General features: G+C 38.0%; 1 protein-coding gene across 1 annotated transcript; it reads right to left on the bottom strand.

Annotated features, from left to right (window-relative positions):
* Positions 1-897: 897 nt before the first annotated feature.
* On the bottom strand, positions 898-1,783 carry LOC116140902 (zinc finger protein ZAT10-like). The gene has a single exon (XM_031426473.1). The coding sequence runs from the start codon at positions 1,686-1,688 to the stop codon at positions 966-968; it is 723 nt and encodes a 240-aa protein (XP_031282333.1). The 5' UTR covers positions 1,689-1,783; the 3' UTR covers positions 898-965.
* Between the last annotated feature and the right edge of the window lie 12,538 nt (positions 1,784-14,321).

Raw genomic sequence — 14,321 nt, 5'->3', positions numbered from 1 at the left:
ATATATAAATAATAAAGGGAAGAATAAATAACAATGTAACAAGTGTCATGAGGCACGTAAAAGATAGTAAACGAGAGAGATGAAGATGAAGATGAAGATGAAGATGGGAACATGTGCATTAAAGGCATGAACCACATGGGTTGGGTTGGATTGGGTTTTAACCCATCTCTCCAACATGGGTTGTGTTGTGCAGCTTCCGCTCAGCTGGTTCTTGTTTGTAAAGTAGTATTCCTCCACCTCATTATTTGCTTGCCGTTCCCCCTGTTTACGCGCCAACCCATTAAATTATATTGCATTGGCCAGTCTCACTTTCTTTGTTAACAACGAACCCTAATTTTATTAATAAAATCACAATACATGTATGCATAATTCGACATTAATAACACCATGTAACAGAGCATAATCCTATGTCCAATTTAGTTTGTCCTCTTGAGAACTCTTATTAGTCGAAGGTATTGAATAACTCTATTAACAATTAAGAGGAATCGAACTCAAGATTTCTTAAATAATATATTAAGAGTCTTTATCGTCCTACTCTACCATTTAAAGATGGTTAAGAAATACGTAAGTTTATTATTAACAAGAAATGATTCAATCTTTTCCCCGTGGACAATCAAAGCCAACCATTACTGGCAAATTACTTTATTTTACTGTAGGCTCTAGTAGTGTGAAATTGAAATTAAATTGTATCTCTACTTGGAATATTCAACCATTGTATAATTCAAATAAAATATATGATTGAAAAATAAATTCATTCATATCTGAAATAGAGATGTAATCTGTTACAATCAAAATCTAGTACTAAAAGAATGAATGAATCACACTACAAAGACAGATTCTATGTACAGATACAAATCATCTAAATTAAACATAACTGAAATTAAAGAAACAAAATTCAAGAATATTTTTTCATATATGATCTATAATTCTAAAATCAATCAATCTCTGTGAAGAACACAACTAGTCTAAAATCTTGCAATCTGTTGATTCATCAACAACTTGGGTTTCTTTGTCGGCAAGGGACTCTCCACTTCCTGAGACCAGAATTCCGGCAAGGCCGGCAAGTTCAGGTCAAACCCCCGTTGACTGCTTGACCCGCCGCCCTCAGAAAACGAAACACTGGCGGTAGCGCTTACAGAGGAGGCATTGATGTGGTTGTTGTTGTTGCCGCCTTCATAGTGGCAACGCTTGTGGCCCCCCAAGGCTTGACCTGAAGTAAAAGTCTTGTGGCAGATTGAGCACTCGTGAGTCCTCCCACTCCCGCTGCTTGTGGAGGCAGCGGCCGTGTTGACTTCACTGGAAACGGCGGCGGCGGCGGCGGTGGAGGTGGAGGAGATCGACGTCTCGGTGGAGTTCTTGCGGTGGCTGGCCTTGTGTCCTCCCAAAGCTTGGTAAGAAGGAAAAGCCTTGTTGCATACGGTACACTTGTAAGAAAGTTTCAAACTTGGAGGCTCCGGCAACTGCTCTTCTTGTATTTCAGGTGATGAAGATGATGAGTTTCCAGCGGTAGAGGTGGTGGTGGCTCCGCCACGAGCAAGCATGATAAGACAAAGAGCCAAGTACTCTTCCTCAGTGGGAGCTGGAGATTCACTCCGGGCGCGCTTTGATCGCTTTCTTTTGGTCCATGAATCTTCATAACTGAAGGGCTGAGTGGCAGCAGTAGGAGAATTCAAAGCTTGAAGAGCCATTGAAATTGAAATGATTTGTTTGTTTGATTGTTTAGAGAGAGAGAGAGAGAGAGAAGTAAGGTGGATAGAATGAATGGTAAGAAAGAGTGAGAGTGGGGAGGTTTATATATAGGAAAAAAAATGAGTGAAGTCGGTCAACTAAAGAAAGAGTGGTGTAGTGGAGGTGGGGTGGGGGGGAAGGTGAAGATGAAGATGAAGATGAAGGGAGAGTGAGTGATGACTGAGCTAAAGAAGACTAATTCAAGTCAAAACAATGCAACGCCTGCAGTTTGTTTAACTCTAAACCCAAACACTTGCTGTGCAATGCAAGGTGGAATTACTTGGCCTTGGGGCTACATTAAGAGTCTTTAGGGCGTGTGGGGCACGTTTCATGTTTTTCATATTCATATTCATAATCTAATCACCTTCTAAGAAACAAGGTTTGGTCCATGGTTGGTGTGTTAATTTGTATTAGCTTAATTATGTCCTGGTATCTTCCTAAGATTATATTGGTAGACAGAGGGTTGTTTGTTGCTTCCCATACTTGAGTATGTTTGAAGATTTTAAATTGAATTCCCATGTTCATATTTAGATGATGTTATCTTTAAATGAGGATCTCCTTGCATTTAAAGCTTTTTTAGAATTAGATTTTAAGTAATTAATAAGAAATCTCAATTAATCAAGAAATTCCCAATTTTTAATTAAAACATAATAAAGAAACCAACATTGGGTGGTCTGATGGTAAAAGAGAAAAGGGGTTCAACATAAGTTTTTGAATTCAAGTGCTCCCAAGTATTAATAGGGGTGGTCACTGAAGGGATTTACCCGACTATTCATTTCAAGATTCTAGAGAATCAGTTGAAGTGCGCATAAACTAGTCCGAAGGGTCAAAAAAAATATATATATATATATATTTGATTCCAATTTTGTTCATTTTGTAATATATTATGACATGGAACAAACTCACTCCACTACCATCTAAATTCTTAAATCTGTCCCTTACCTCTCAATGATTCAAAAATTAATAAATTTACTATAGGCAAATATAGTAATAGAGAAATGGTAAGAACTAACAAAAACACTAACATCACTGTCATTTCTGCTTCAAAAATGATGCCATTTGGCATATTGCCACTTCCGTTATAACAACTCAAAAACAAAAGTGAGAATATTCACATTAAAATTGCAAAATTCTAAATATTAGCATCACCAGATCTTTGGATTAGTATACTTACAATGTAGTTGGCCTCACGTCTCACAGATCTGCCGTTTTGGCAATTTATGGCTGTTAGCTCACCAAAACGACAGCTAGACATTAATGTTTATGTGAGGAAGAAACATGTGTGCCGGCGTTTGGTAAACTTTTGGGAATACTACTTTTAGTATTCCCAAAAAGTTAAACAGTAAATTACCCAAAATTTCAGATTTTTGGGAATACTACTCCCAAAATTATAACTTTTTTTAAACTCTTTAAATTTGATAATTTAATTAAATACCCCTAAATATTTTTTTTAAATTACAAAAACACCCCAATATCCAAATTACAGATTCCGCCACCACCACCGGAAAATGGCCAGAATCGGTAGAATGGCGCACTACGGCTGAATCTGGTAGAATGGGCACTACCGGCGAATCTGGCCGGCAGTGCGCCGATCTAGCCTTCCGGCCAGATCCACAGGCCAGATCTAAGGCAAAGATGGCCGTTGACGGCCAGATCTTTGGCCGTAACACTCGGTCACGACGGCCAACAAACGGTCGTCGTTGACATCAACGACGACCGTTTGTTGGCCGTCGTTGAGAGTAAATACGGCCAGATCTGGCCGTGACGGCCAGATCTGACGTAGATCTGGCCTTTTCCGGCCAGATCCACCGTGGATCTGGCCGGAAAAGGCCATAGCGACGCATGACTGGCAAGATCCAACCGGTCATGCGCCCATACGACGACTCCGGCCACCCGGTGGTGGTCGCGGCTGGGGTGTTTGAGGGTGGGTTAGGGGTATTTTTGTTAACTTTTAATGTTTTATTATAGGGGGTATTTTGTAAAAAAACAAACATAAAGGAGATTTTATTAATTTATAAATTTTACCTCGTAATACCCGCCCAATTCAACTTTTTTTTAACTTTTTTCAAAAAACTTTTCCCAAAACCCCCAAATTTTCAACCAAACGCAGCCGTTATATTGTCCGCGTGTATTAATAGTATTATCCTCCTTTTTGTCTTAAATACGAAAATAAAATTAGTAACAATTAACTTCAAGGGGCTGATTCGATGATTAAAAAAGTTAAATTATTTCATTGATTTTTTAGGATCAAATCACTCACATTTATAACTTATTTAAAACATTTAACTTGTAGAGATTAAATGAGATATCCGCATTCAGTAATAAAAAACAGAAAAATTAGTTACAACCCACTAGATTTTATACAAACATATATTGTAATTTATTTACAAATATCATTTGTTGAAAAATATATATTGTATTTATGAACATTACGAATCTTTTAAAAAATTAGCTTTCATAAGGGTATTATAGAGTAGTGAGTTCAGTGTAGAGCACAGACTACAGTAGAGTGGCAGTGTGGAACATTATGGGTGCGTTTGGTTTAGTATTTTGGATAGGATTTTAGGGATAGTATTGGGTTATTGGATATGGGAGTATTATGAGGTAAATTTTAAAAATTTGTAAAAAAGCCCTTAGGTTTACTAATTTAACTAAAGACCCTAACATATAAAATGACAAAAACACCCCCACCACCTGCAGTGTCAGATTCCGGCCACCACCGCTGGAATCTGGCCGGAAAATTTCGTTACGGCACAGACTTGTCGGATCTGTGCCGTAACACGTCGTTACGGCCTTTTCCGGCAAGATACATAATGGATCTGTCCGGAAAAGGCCAGATCTACGGTCTGTTATGGCCGTCGACGGCCGGAAAAGGCCAAACGAGGGCCATCTTTGGCCGTCAGCGAAGGCCAAAGATGTTGCCGTCGTTTTCGGTCAACGACGGCCATTTCTTTGGCCGTCGCTGACAGCCAGATCTGGCCTTTTCTGGCCAGATCCGTGGTGGATCTGGCCGGAAAAGGCCACAGCGGTGAACTTCCGGCCATTTCTGGTCGGAAGTTAGGCCGTTGTACAGATTTCGGCTATCACCGACGGTGGTTACCGGAATCTGACAAGTTGGGTTGATGGAACTGTTTTTGTTAATTTTTAAACTTTTTTTCAGGGGGTATTTAGTGAAATTAATAACCTTATAGGGTTAAAATGTAATTAAAAAAATAGGGTAATATTTTTAGAATATTGTACCAAACGCTATTCGGAGAATAGGATCCAGAACAGGGATAAAAATATTAAACCAAACATGCACTATATCTTCAAAGACGCACAACCGTCACGGCATACGGCACGCAACGCGGTTCTTTTAAGAAAAAAGACGGACACGTGGCAGTTTGAAGACCCTTCTTTCTTCTATTTACTATTGAGAATGAGATAAGTAACCGACAATGAATTTTGCATTATTATCATATCACATAGAAGCCGTCCATTGGCTGGGAGTTTGTTTGAGGACGCAACGTGGAGACAGCTAAACATGGTCATGACGCCACGTGGCGGCAATGGCGGTTGAGCCTAAGTATATGCTTCAGAATTCTAGTGGCTGCTAGTGTGTTAAGGTAGATCTTTTAATTTTTTAATTAATTAAATTTAATTCAATGTTACGTGTACATATTTAGGTGACTTAATTGTGAACAAATGTATGTGTTAGATTTTATCTATTACTTTACTTCACTATTAGCTTCCCTATTATAAATCTCTTTGACCGCCAAACTATAATTGGTTATGGGTACATTAAATATTGATCAAGCGAGATAATGAGACTACTGCATATAAGTTAAAGTTTTTATCGGCAAATACACTAGCTACATGTATGTATTGCAAGATTCTACTGACAGTGAACGTCCAAATTGCATTTACGTGATGTAGGTGAAGAGAATATATGCAAAACATAATTCATTCAGATGGACAAAAAGTTTTGAGGTTCCTTTTCTGAATTGTTGAGCATCATACTCGGCAAAGCCAAAGCATATCCATCTTCTTTTCTAAAGATATGATGCGGCGTAAACGTTATTCCATTTTTCTGCGATAAAATTGTATTGGCTTAGAATAAAGAAAGAAACTCAAACAAGCCACACAAAATTCCTCCGTATTCAACTTGTTGTATAAAATCAATTTTACTACATATACGTAGTTATTTGAAAAACGAAGGCAGATGCGACGTTTGAGATGGCGTCATATTTTAATTCAAGATTCAGCCAATGGGATCACTAAAAAACAGATCGTCAAACACGTAGAGTGAGGCCAGTACCGCAGCCTTGGCGTCAAAGTTGGGTTCGTTCCTTTTGGGCACACAATATTATAAAAGTGATAAGAAAGTGATAACACACAAGTAAATGGTAATGAAGTCATGCCACGCCTCACAAATATAATGATAATATATTTAAGTTCCAGGGAAGTATACTAGAAACTTGGGATGATATTTGTTATTGTTAGTTGGCAGATTATGACTTAAAATGTCAACGTGTTCACCCGCGTATAGGTTGATTCGTGCTGATGAATCTTCTTTCCAGACTCAACAACTTATTTGTTGGCATATTAAAGTTGCTCTAAAATTCTAGACCTTATGTCCTACTGATTAATCTAGAAAGATAACCATCTACTCATTGAATTTATTTAAGACTCTCCTGTAGAACGTGGCAACATTGCAGTTTCCTTAAAAGAGAAGAGTTAACTTAACCCAGTAAGCTTACTGGGGGTAGTGTAGTACTAAGTAGGAACCTTCCCCATAAGGGCAGGCAATTGGAGAAGACATATTGACTTGTCAAAAGGGGTGTAATTAGATGGGTTATTAGGCAATTAGGTTGAAAGTTGTTCCACTTTTCATCTCAAATAAAGAAAGAAAAGACTATTTGAAGCTGGGTGCATGAATTTTGTGGACTCTATTTCACAGTTAAGATATGAATACTGAGTCAAATCCCACGTTTGTAAAAATTTATTTCGTTTTGACCGTTGATTCAAGTTGAATGACGCAAGTATGTGCTCAGCAGGGCCCCATTGCATTTAGCTTGGGCTGGCCTATCCACATCCGTTTTAGAACAGAACTGGAATTGACCCAGTGGACCAAGTTCAGCCCGGGGATTATTCTTTATTTAGCCCATTCCTTTACTTGGGTATAGGATTTGAGGAAACTAGAGAAGTCATATTGATAAATACATTTCATTTAAAACTTTTTAAAAATTATTTTCTGTTCTTATAACACCTCACAAATTTGTTTGTGGTATTCCTTTTTTTTTTTTTTTTTATTTTTTTTTTTAACGGAGATGTTTGGGCTAGCTCTTCTACTCCAAATGCTCTAAGTTACTTCTACAAGCCTAATGAGCCAGATGACCATTTTGTTGCCTCGAACACAAGACTTTTGGAGAATCCAAAGTCTTCTCATCTGGCCACACCTAAGCGGTTGGCACAAATGTTTTCATCCAATTTTTTTTTTTTTTTTTAACCACCTAACTAAAGGTGGAACAAATGTGTCGGATTAGCAGGTCAACCCTAACCCGCCCGCATTAGAGGGTTCAACCCGGACCGCCAATAAGGCGGGTCGAGTTGAACCCAACCCACATGCAATCCCCAAGCGGGCTAGGTTGATATATGGCAACTCGGCGACCCCGGGTTGCTATTTTGTTTTTTTTTGGAAAGGCCCGCCAACCCGCCAGTTGACCCACGGGTTGGCCCAAAAAACAATAAAAAAAAAACAAAATTAATTTTTTTTTTCAAATATCCCTTTTACCCTGAAATTAGCTGTTTTATAGTAGTTGGAGGGTCTTTTTTGTCATTTTCTTTCCCTTTTTTTCTATAAATTGGCCCTAAACTCTCGTATTTTCTCACATCTCAAATTCTCTCATTCTCTCATCTTCTCTAATCTCTATTGAAATCTCTCAATTATTCTCTTTGTTGTCAATTTGCTCTTATTTTAATTTTTATTAGTTTTGGCAATTTTCTTTTCATATTTCCATATTCCAATTCTCCTTCTTTAATTTTTTTTCTTCTATATCATTTTTTTTTTTAACTACATTGATATATTTCTCTCCCATCAATTTCGATGATGAAGGAAACTACTATCATAGTCCCGCTGATTACTAACATAAATGCAAGAGATTCAAATAGTCCCGCTTTCCCAGTCTCAGAATCCGATACACCTCAATATGCCCCCATTCCTCTCCATGCTGCTACACCTACAGCTCCAGTGGTTCTAGAAGTCTTCTTCGTAATCGTCGTCTTATCCAACTTCATCTCAAGCTAAAGCGGTTCATCAACTCGGTCGAATCGAAGATAGACACACATCAGACATTTGGGTGCATTTCGATAAGTTTTACGAGACAGAAAATGGAGTTCAAGTGAAGAAAGCAAGATGCAAGTATTGTGGAAATATTTATAAAGCTGATTCATGTAATGGTACTAGTACTTTAAAAAGGCATGCTAATAAACATATTGCTCAACATAGAAATAGAGAAACCAATCAAACTCAAATAACTAATATGGGTACTACTTGACGTTGTAATTCTGATGTATATGGGTAACAATTAGCTTTATATATTGTTGTAACTGATCAACCTATTAATATGGCTAAAGATAAATATTTTGAAAGATTTATTAAAAATTCATTTTTTCTAGGATTTAAAAGTTATTCTAAAACTGCAACTAGAAATGATTTAATAAAATTGTTTGGGAAAATGAAATTAGAATTAAAAAATAAAATACATAATTGTCCTGTTAGTGTGGCTCTAACTGCCGATATTTGGAATGGTAGAGCTAAACAAGATTATATTTGTGTGACTAGTCATTATTTTGATAACGAATGTAAATTAAATAAATCTTTATTAGGATTTAAATTAATGGATGTAGATCATAGTGGTCAACAAATTTATAATAAAATTGTTGAAGTTTTAGAAGATTATGATATTGTTAATAAAGTGATAGGTTTAACTTTAGATAATGCAAGTGCTAATACTACAACTATAGATTTTTTTAAAAGTAATTATCATTTTTATAACAATTTGAAGTTCTTTCACCAACGTTGTGCATGTCACATTATTAATTTAATTGTGAAAACTAGTATGAAAACAATTAAAGAAAATATTGATAGAATTAGGGATTCTTTAACTTGAATTACTAGTAGTAATAAAAGAAATACTAAATTTCAAGATGCTTGTATAAAATCAAATATGTCCATTAGAACTTCTGCTTTAAACATGCCTATTAGATAGAATAGTACTTATTTAATACTTGATTCATGTTTACCTTATGCAAATTTAATTAGTTATTTTGTAGCAAATAATAGAGGTCTTCATTATTTGCTAGAAAATGATTGGCATATAGCTAAAATATTTCATTATTTTCTTAAATTTTTTTACCTATCCATTTTACAACTTTCTAGTGTGTATTATCCTACTAGTCCATTGGTAATACATACAATTATAAAAATTTCAGAGTTATTTAGAAAAAACAAAAACAATGAAATTTTAAAGCAACTAGTAAAGGCAATGGAATTTTTTTTTTTTTTTTAAATATTGGAAACCCATTCCTTTTCTTTATTTTTTAGGTGCTATATTTGATCCTAGAATTAAAGTAGCAAGTTTAGAAAATGGTTTAGACACATTAACTGAAAATTTACAAAACGAAGTATATTTCCAATATGAAAACAGGTATGGGAACCCGCAAAGACGTGAAATACCCAGGGAAGTTGCATCAGAAGAAACAAGTGAAAGCTTCTACTCCTGGAGTGCATTTAATAGGCCGAAGAGGACCCAAACTTGAAGCACAACCTCCTCTTCAGAAGCATTAACAATGTCAATGAATATACTGTCTTCCATGCAGTCACAGAGTAATGAGCTTCAACAATATTTGGGAACCCCCGAAATGTTATCAGCAGTCCACAACAAATAGCCAACTTTGATGTCTTAGAATATTGGAAAACCAGAAAATGTATTTTTCCGATATTATCAAGACTTGCCTTGGATGTTTTCGCTATTCCTATCTCAACTATCTCATCCCAACAAACATTTAGTTCAAGTGGAAGAATTTTAAATGAAATGAGGACTAAACTTCAACAAAAAATGATTGAAGTCCTCACATGTCTTCGAGATTGGGAACGGTCGCGCCATCAAGATCAATACGAGGTTGTCAACGATACTTTAATATAATCATTTCAATTTTGTAATATAGATGATACGGATGAGGGAGGTCCTAGTCAACCCCCAAATTAGTTGTTTTGTAAATTGTAACTTGATAAATGAATAAATCCAATTTTTCTTATATTACTTAAAATTGAATTAATATCTGAAATGTTAAGTTATTAAAAAAAAAATAATAATAATTTAATTGAATTATTGATATTTGAAAAGTTAACTAAAAACAATTACACAAAACAAAACAAAATAAAAGAAAAAAAAAATTTTAAAAAAAGGGGTTAACCCAGCCTGGCCTGCAGCATAACTCGCTGGGTTAGGGTTGGCGGGCCGGGCTGGGCCAGCCAATTCCAACAAAGTGGCGGGCCGGGTCAGCCCGACCTACCAAAATTGCCAACCCGCCGCGGGCCGGGTTGGGCCGAGCGTGTTGCTCTTCCACCACTACACCTAACTACTTAAAAGACTTTAAAATTAAAAAAAAAAAATTATTCACAAATAATTTACTCACATTACAGAAATCAAGTGAATAATTGTATTAGTAAACTACGCTCTTTCACATCCATTAAGGACTACCTAGTTGTTTAGCCCAATGTGTTACCCATCATTTTGCGTTAGTCTAGTTGATGCTTAATTTTGACACAACGACTCACACGTGCAAAGTGCTATGCGGACTTAGAAATTACACGTGATATGAGAATATGCAATGAGAGAATAAATAAGAAGCGGTTTTTAAAGTGGTTCGAATGCTCAAAAGCGAATCCTACGTCCACTGTAGTTGTATTAATAGGTGGTTACAATCAAGTCGCGTACAGCGAGCTGAATTACAATCAAGAGAGAGTTTAAGTATATATATATAAAGAGAGAGAGAGAGAGAGAGAGAGAGAGAGAGAGAGAGAGAGAGTATGCTTTGGAAGACTAAAGATGAGCCAATCCCGTAAATGAGAGAGGAGCCCTCTATTTATAGTTGGTGGATCCAAGGCAGTAATCATGATTCTGTAGTTGGGCAGGTGTGGTATAATTCCTAACCTGCTTCCCATTGGTTGTCTGCACGGGAGACATCCTTAAATTGCGTAGGGCTTGGGCAGGTGGACAATTCCTAACCACCCATAAGCTTGGCATTCACCTGCCACACTGATGATAGCCATACCTCTTCCGTCCTTGCCCGACGTGGCAGCTTCTAGACGGCACAAACCCTTCTTGAACTTTGATTGGCCCTTGTTGACGTGAGCTCACATCAGCCTTGATTTTTTAGGCAGAGCAAAAGCCCTCCAGTTTTTAAGGTTTAAGGATTGAACCTTGAGAACTTCATGATTATGCCGTGACTTGACTTCTCCCGAATGACGGTTGACCAAGCTGTAAAGAGGTCGTAGCATAGGTCTCTGAGAGTAGCACAAACGACCTGATGTGGCTTTTTCTCACAGGTTCAGCAACCTGGGTCAGACCTTACTCAGTGCTATATCGACATGCTTTGAATTTCATCCAAAGCTTGTGACCTGAAAATACTTAGCATATTTTTATCGAAAGCAAGGAATCACATTGTCTCGAAATCGATACACGACGAAGAGTGTTTTACTCGAACGACCTCTTCAGATATTATCCGCTGCGCTTGACAGCTAGTCTGATCAATTAAATAATCTTTATTCTGAAAAACATGTCTATTGCGCAATAAGTGCCAACCATGCGCATTAAATGCAAGCCATGCTTAAACGACATTCCCTTTCAGAGCATTAAAGCGGATGAGGGCATATTTAATGTGGAGGAGATAACCACGCCGACGCTTGGTTGCTCCAATGGAGGGAAACGTCGATTGGTATCGAGCGAAGGTTACTCTTCTCGCAGACTAATAACACGTGGTTGTAATCAATGGCGAGAAAACGTATCCTGCCCAAGCGTTGCTTGCTTAGGGAAACCAATCGTCGTTTTTCCCCTTTAAAACCCTAGGTTTGCCTCAAGTTTTATCACAGAACTCACATTTTTAGAGAGAAAAACAAAACTCTTGCAAAATCAGTCCACTTTTTTTTCTAGATGATGCACACTATCTGTTACGAAATGAAGTTCGTTCCCAACAGTTAAGAGGTAAAAAGGACTTCTCCTTCATTTTCTTCTATTATTTTTGTTAATAGCTTAACTTATGGTAATGGTGGGTATAAACTGCCTAGTAAGCTTTCATGGTGCATATTTCTAGGCAGCGGTGAGAAGAGAACTTTTTTCTTTATAAAAAGTGAGAACTTAGGGCACGAATCCTTGGGGATTCACTCCCAAGGGTTTTACAGGGTTTTTCTAGGGGTTTAGGAAGGTAAATTAGGGTTTCTTTTGCTCTTCCACGCATCATATGAAGCACTGTATGAAGACTGAGTTATCTTTGCATGTCGCCCCTTTTTTAAACTTTAGGAGCAATGGATAATCCAGCTACCAGAGCAGCCGAGAGGATGAGCTCGCAGGTGTCGGGCGCCCCAACAGGTCTCGCACAAGAGGCCTTACCAGTGGTCACCCGGGATGAGATACAGAAAGTGGTGGACTAGTTCGTGCTTAGTGTGAATGTCTACTAGCATAGGACATACACAGCTCGGAATCCCCCAGAGGGAATGGCTGCGATATCTGAGACGATCTTTAAATGTGGGGCATTGATACCTTTTCACCCCTTCATTAGATTGATCCTCGACCACTTCGAGGTCGCGCCATTACAATTGACGCCTAATGCGTATATGATAGCGGTTGCTATGTATATCATATGTGGCGAGAATGGTCTTGGTGAGCTGACAGCGCTGGAGCTCGCATGCGCTTACTATCTGAAAAAGAGCAGAGATAAAGACTCTTTTTACCTCCCGAAGCAATCTATGATCGAGAGAGGAATATTTGGTTAGCCCTGTAACGTCGGGGCTTATGAGACCAAATTATTCTTTTTTGAATATGATGGCATTTGCTAGTTTAGAGAGCGGAATAGGTTTTCCTTTCCTTTGATTTATGAACTGTTCCTTTTTCTTCAGCTCTTATACTTAACGAACTTTTTGTCTCTTTGCAGGAAATAAGACAACCAGATTGACGGCTCTAGCAGATTTTAACCAAATTGTGACATTTGATCGTCTACCCGAGCAGAGTTGCAATGCCGGGTAAAACAGCTCATTCTTGTCAAGGATTTTCCAATATCAGTTGATTTTTTTACTTTTACGATTTTCAGGAAAATAGAGGTTAACTTTTATTTCTTTTCTCATGCAGTCCCTACTCGCCTTGCATATGACCCAATAGAAGATCGATCTAAACTCTGCTGGAGGATTCCACGAGCTGAGGGAAGAGAATACCAAGCTAAAACAGGACTTCATGGCTCTGGATGTAGAGGCAAAGGCGATCTATATCCAGGCGAATCAATACTTGGTAGAGAGAAAGTCTGCCCTTCACACAGTGGACTTCCAGAAGGTTGAACTCGAGAAAAGAAGCGAGGAAAACAAGGAGCTCTAAAAGACAGTGACCAAACTCCCCAAAGAGTGTGGCGAGAAAGAGAAGGAGTTGAAGGTGAACTTTGAGTATGTCATGAAGGCGGAGGAAGACAGAGCTCAACTGTGGGAAAACTCTAAGAAACAGAAGAGAGCTTTGGAGGTGGATCTCAAGCTGTCCCAAGGGCAAGCCACTTCATTAATTGATCAGATGAAGTGACAAAATCTTGAACTTAAGAGGAAGGCCGTTGACTGGGTAATACAAGCCATCTACAGCTTGCGACCGAGGAATCCGGGGATGGACCTCTTCGATCTCCTGAATGAATATTAGGACATCCTTGCTTCTATGGCCCAAGTTGATGATGCCAAGGAGGAAGAAGGGCAAGAGCCTCATTCGGATGATGATGACCAGCAAGAGGCATACATCCCTGAGGACCCAATAGCTGATCGGATGGTTGGTGACCAACCGGGGGATACAGAGGTTGCGCCCATAGAGCTTGGAGGCGGGGACCAGTGATTGCCTCTTCTGCTTTTGCACAACTTTCCTTTTGACTCTTCCTCTTTTTCTTTTTATCTTTTCTACTTCCTACTGTACTTATCTTAATAATATATAAAAGGAGTATTTTCGGCCATTTATGATAGCACTTCTATAATTCGAGCACTTCACAAGGCTAATATTATACATCTGATTGGGAAACTTGTAAAAATATCGTAACGAACAAGATCATTCAAAAGAACATGACAAATATTTCTTCAAGATAAAGTAGAATGATCTTATTCATAAACATTACAAGGAAAACTTTACAAGTAAAAGAAATGAATAAAATTAAGAGCGATTCAGAATTATTGGTAATAGAAGCGAAGGTGTTTAGCATTCCAAGCTCGCAGTACTTCAGAACCGTTTAGCCTCTTGAGGTGATATGTTCAAAGTCGTATTACCTTAGCGATGCGGTATGGACCTACCCAGTTAGGTCCCAATACCCTTACACTT

The sequence above is a fragment of the Pistacia vera genome, unplaced genomic scaffold (assembly GCF_008641045.1).
Source record: "Pistacia vera cultivar Batoury unplaced genomic scaffold, PisVer_v2 Contig385, whole genome shotgun sequence".
Lineage (NCBI taxonomy): Eukaryota > Viridiplantae > Streptophyta > Magnoliopsida > Sapindales > Anacardiaceae > Pistacia > Pistacia vera.
Note: the sequence above shows the minus strand (reverse complement) of the source record. Positions and strands in the feature narration are given on the sequence as shown.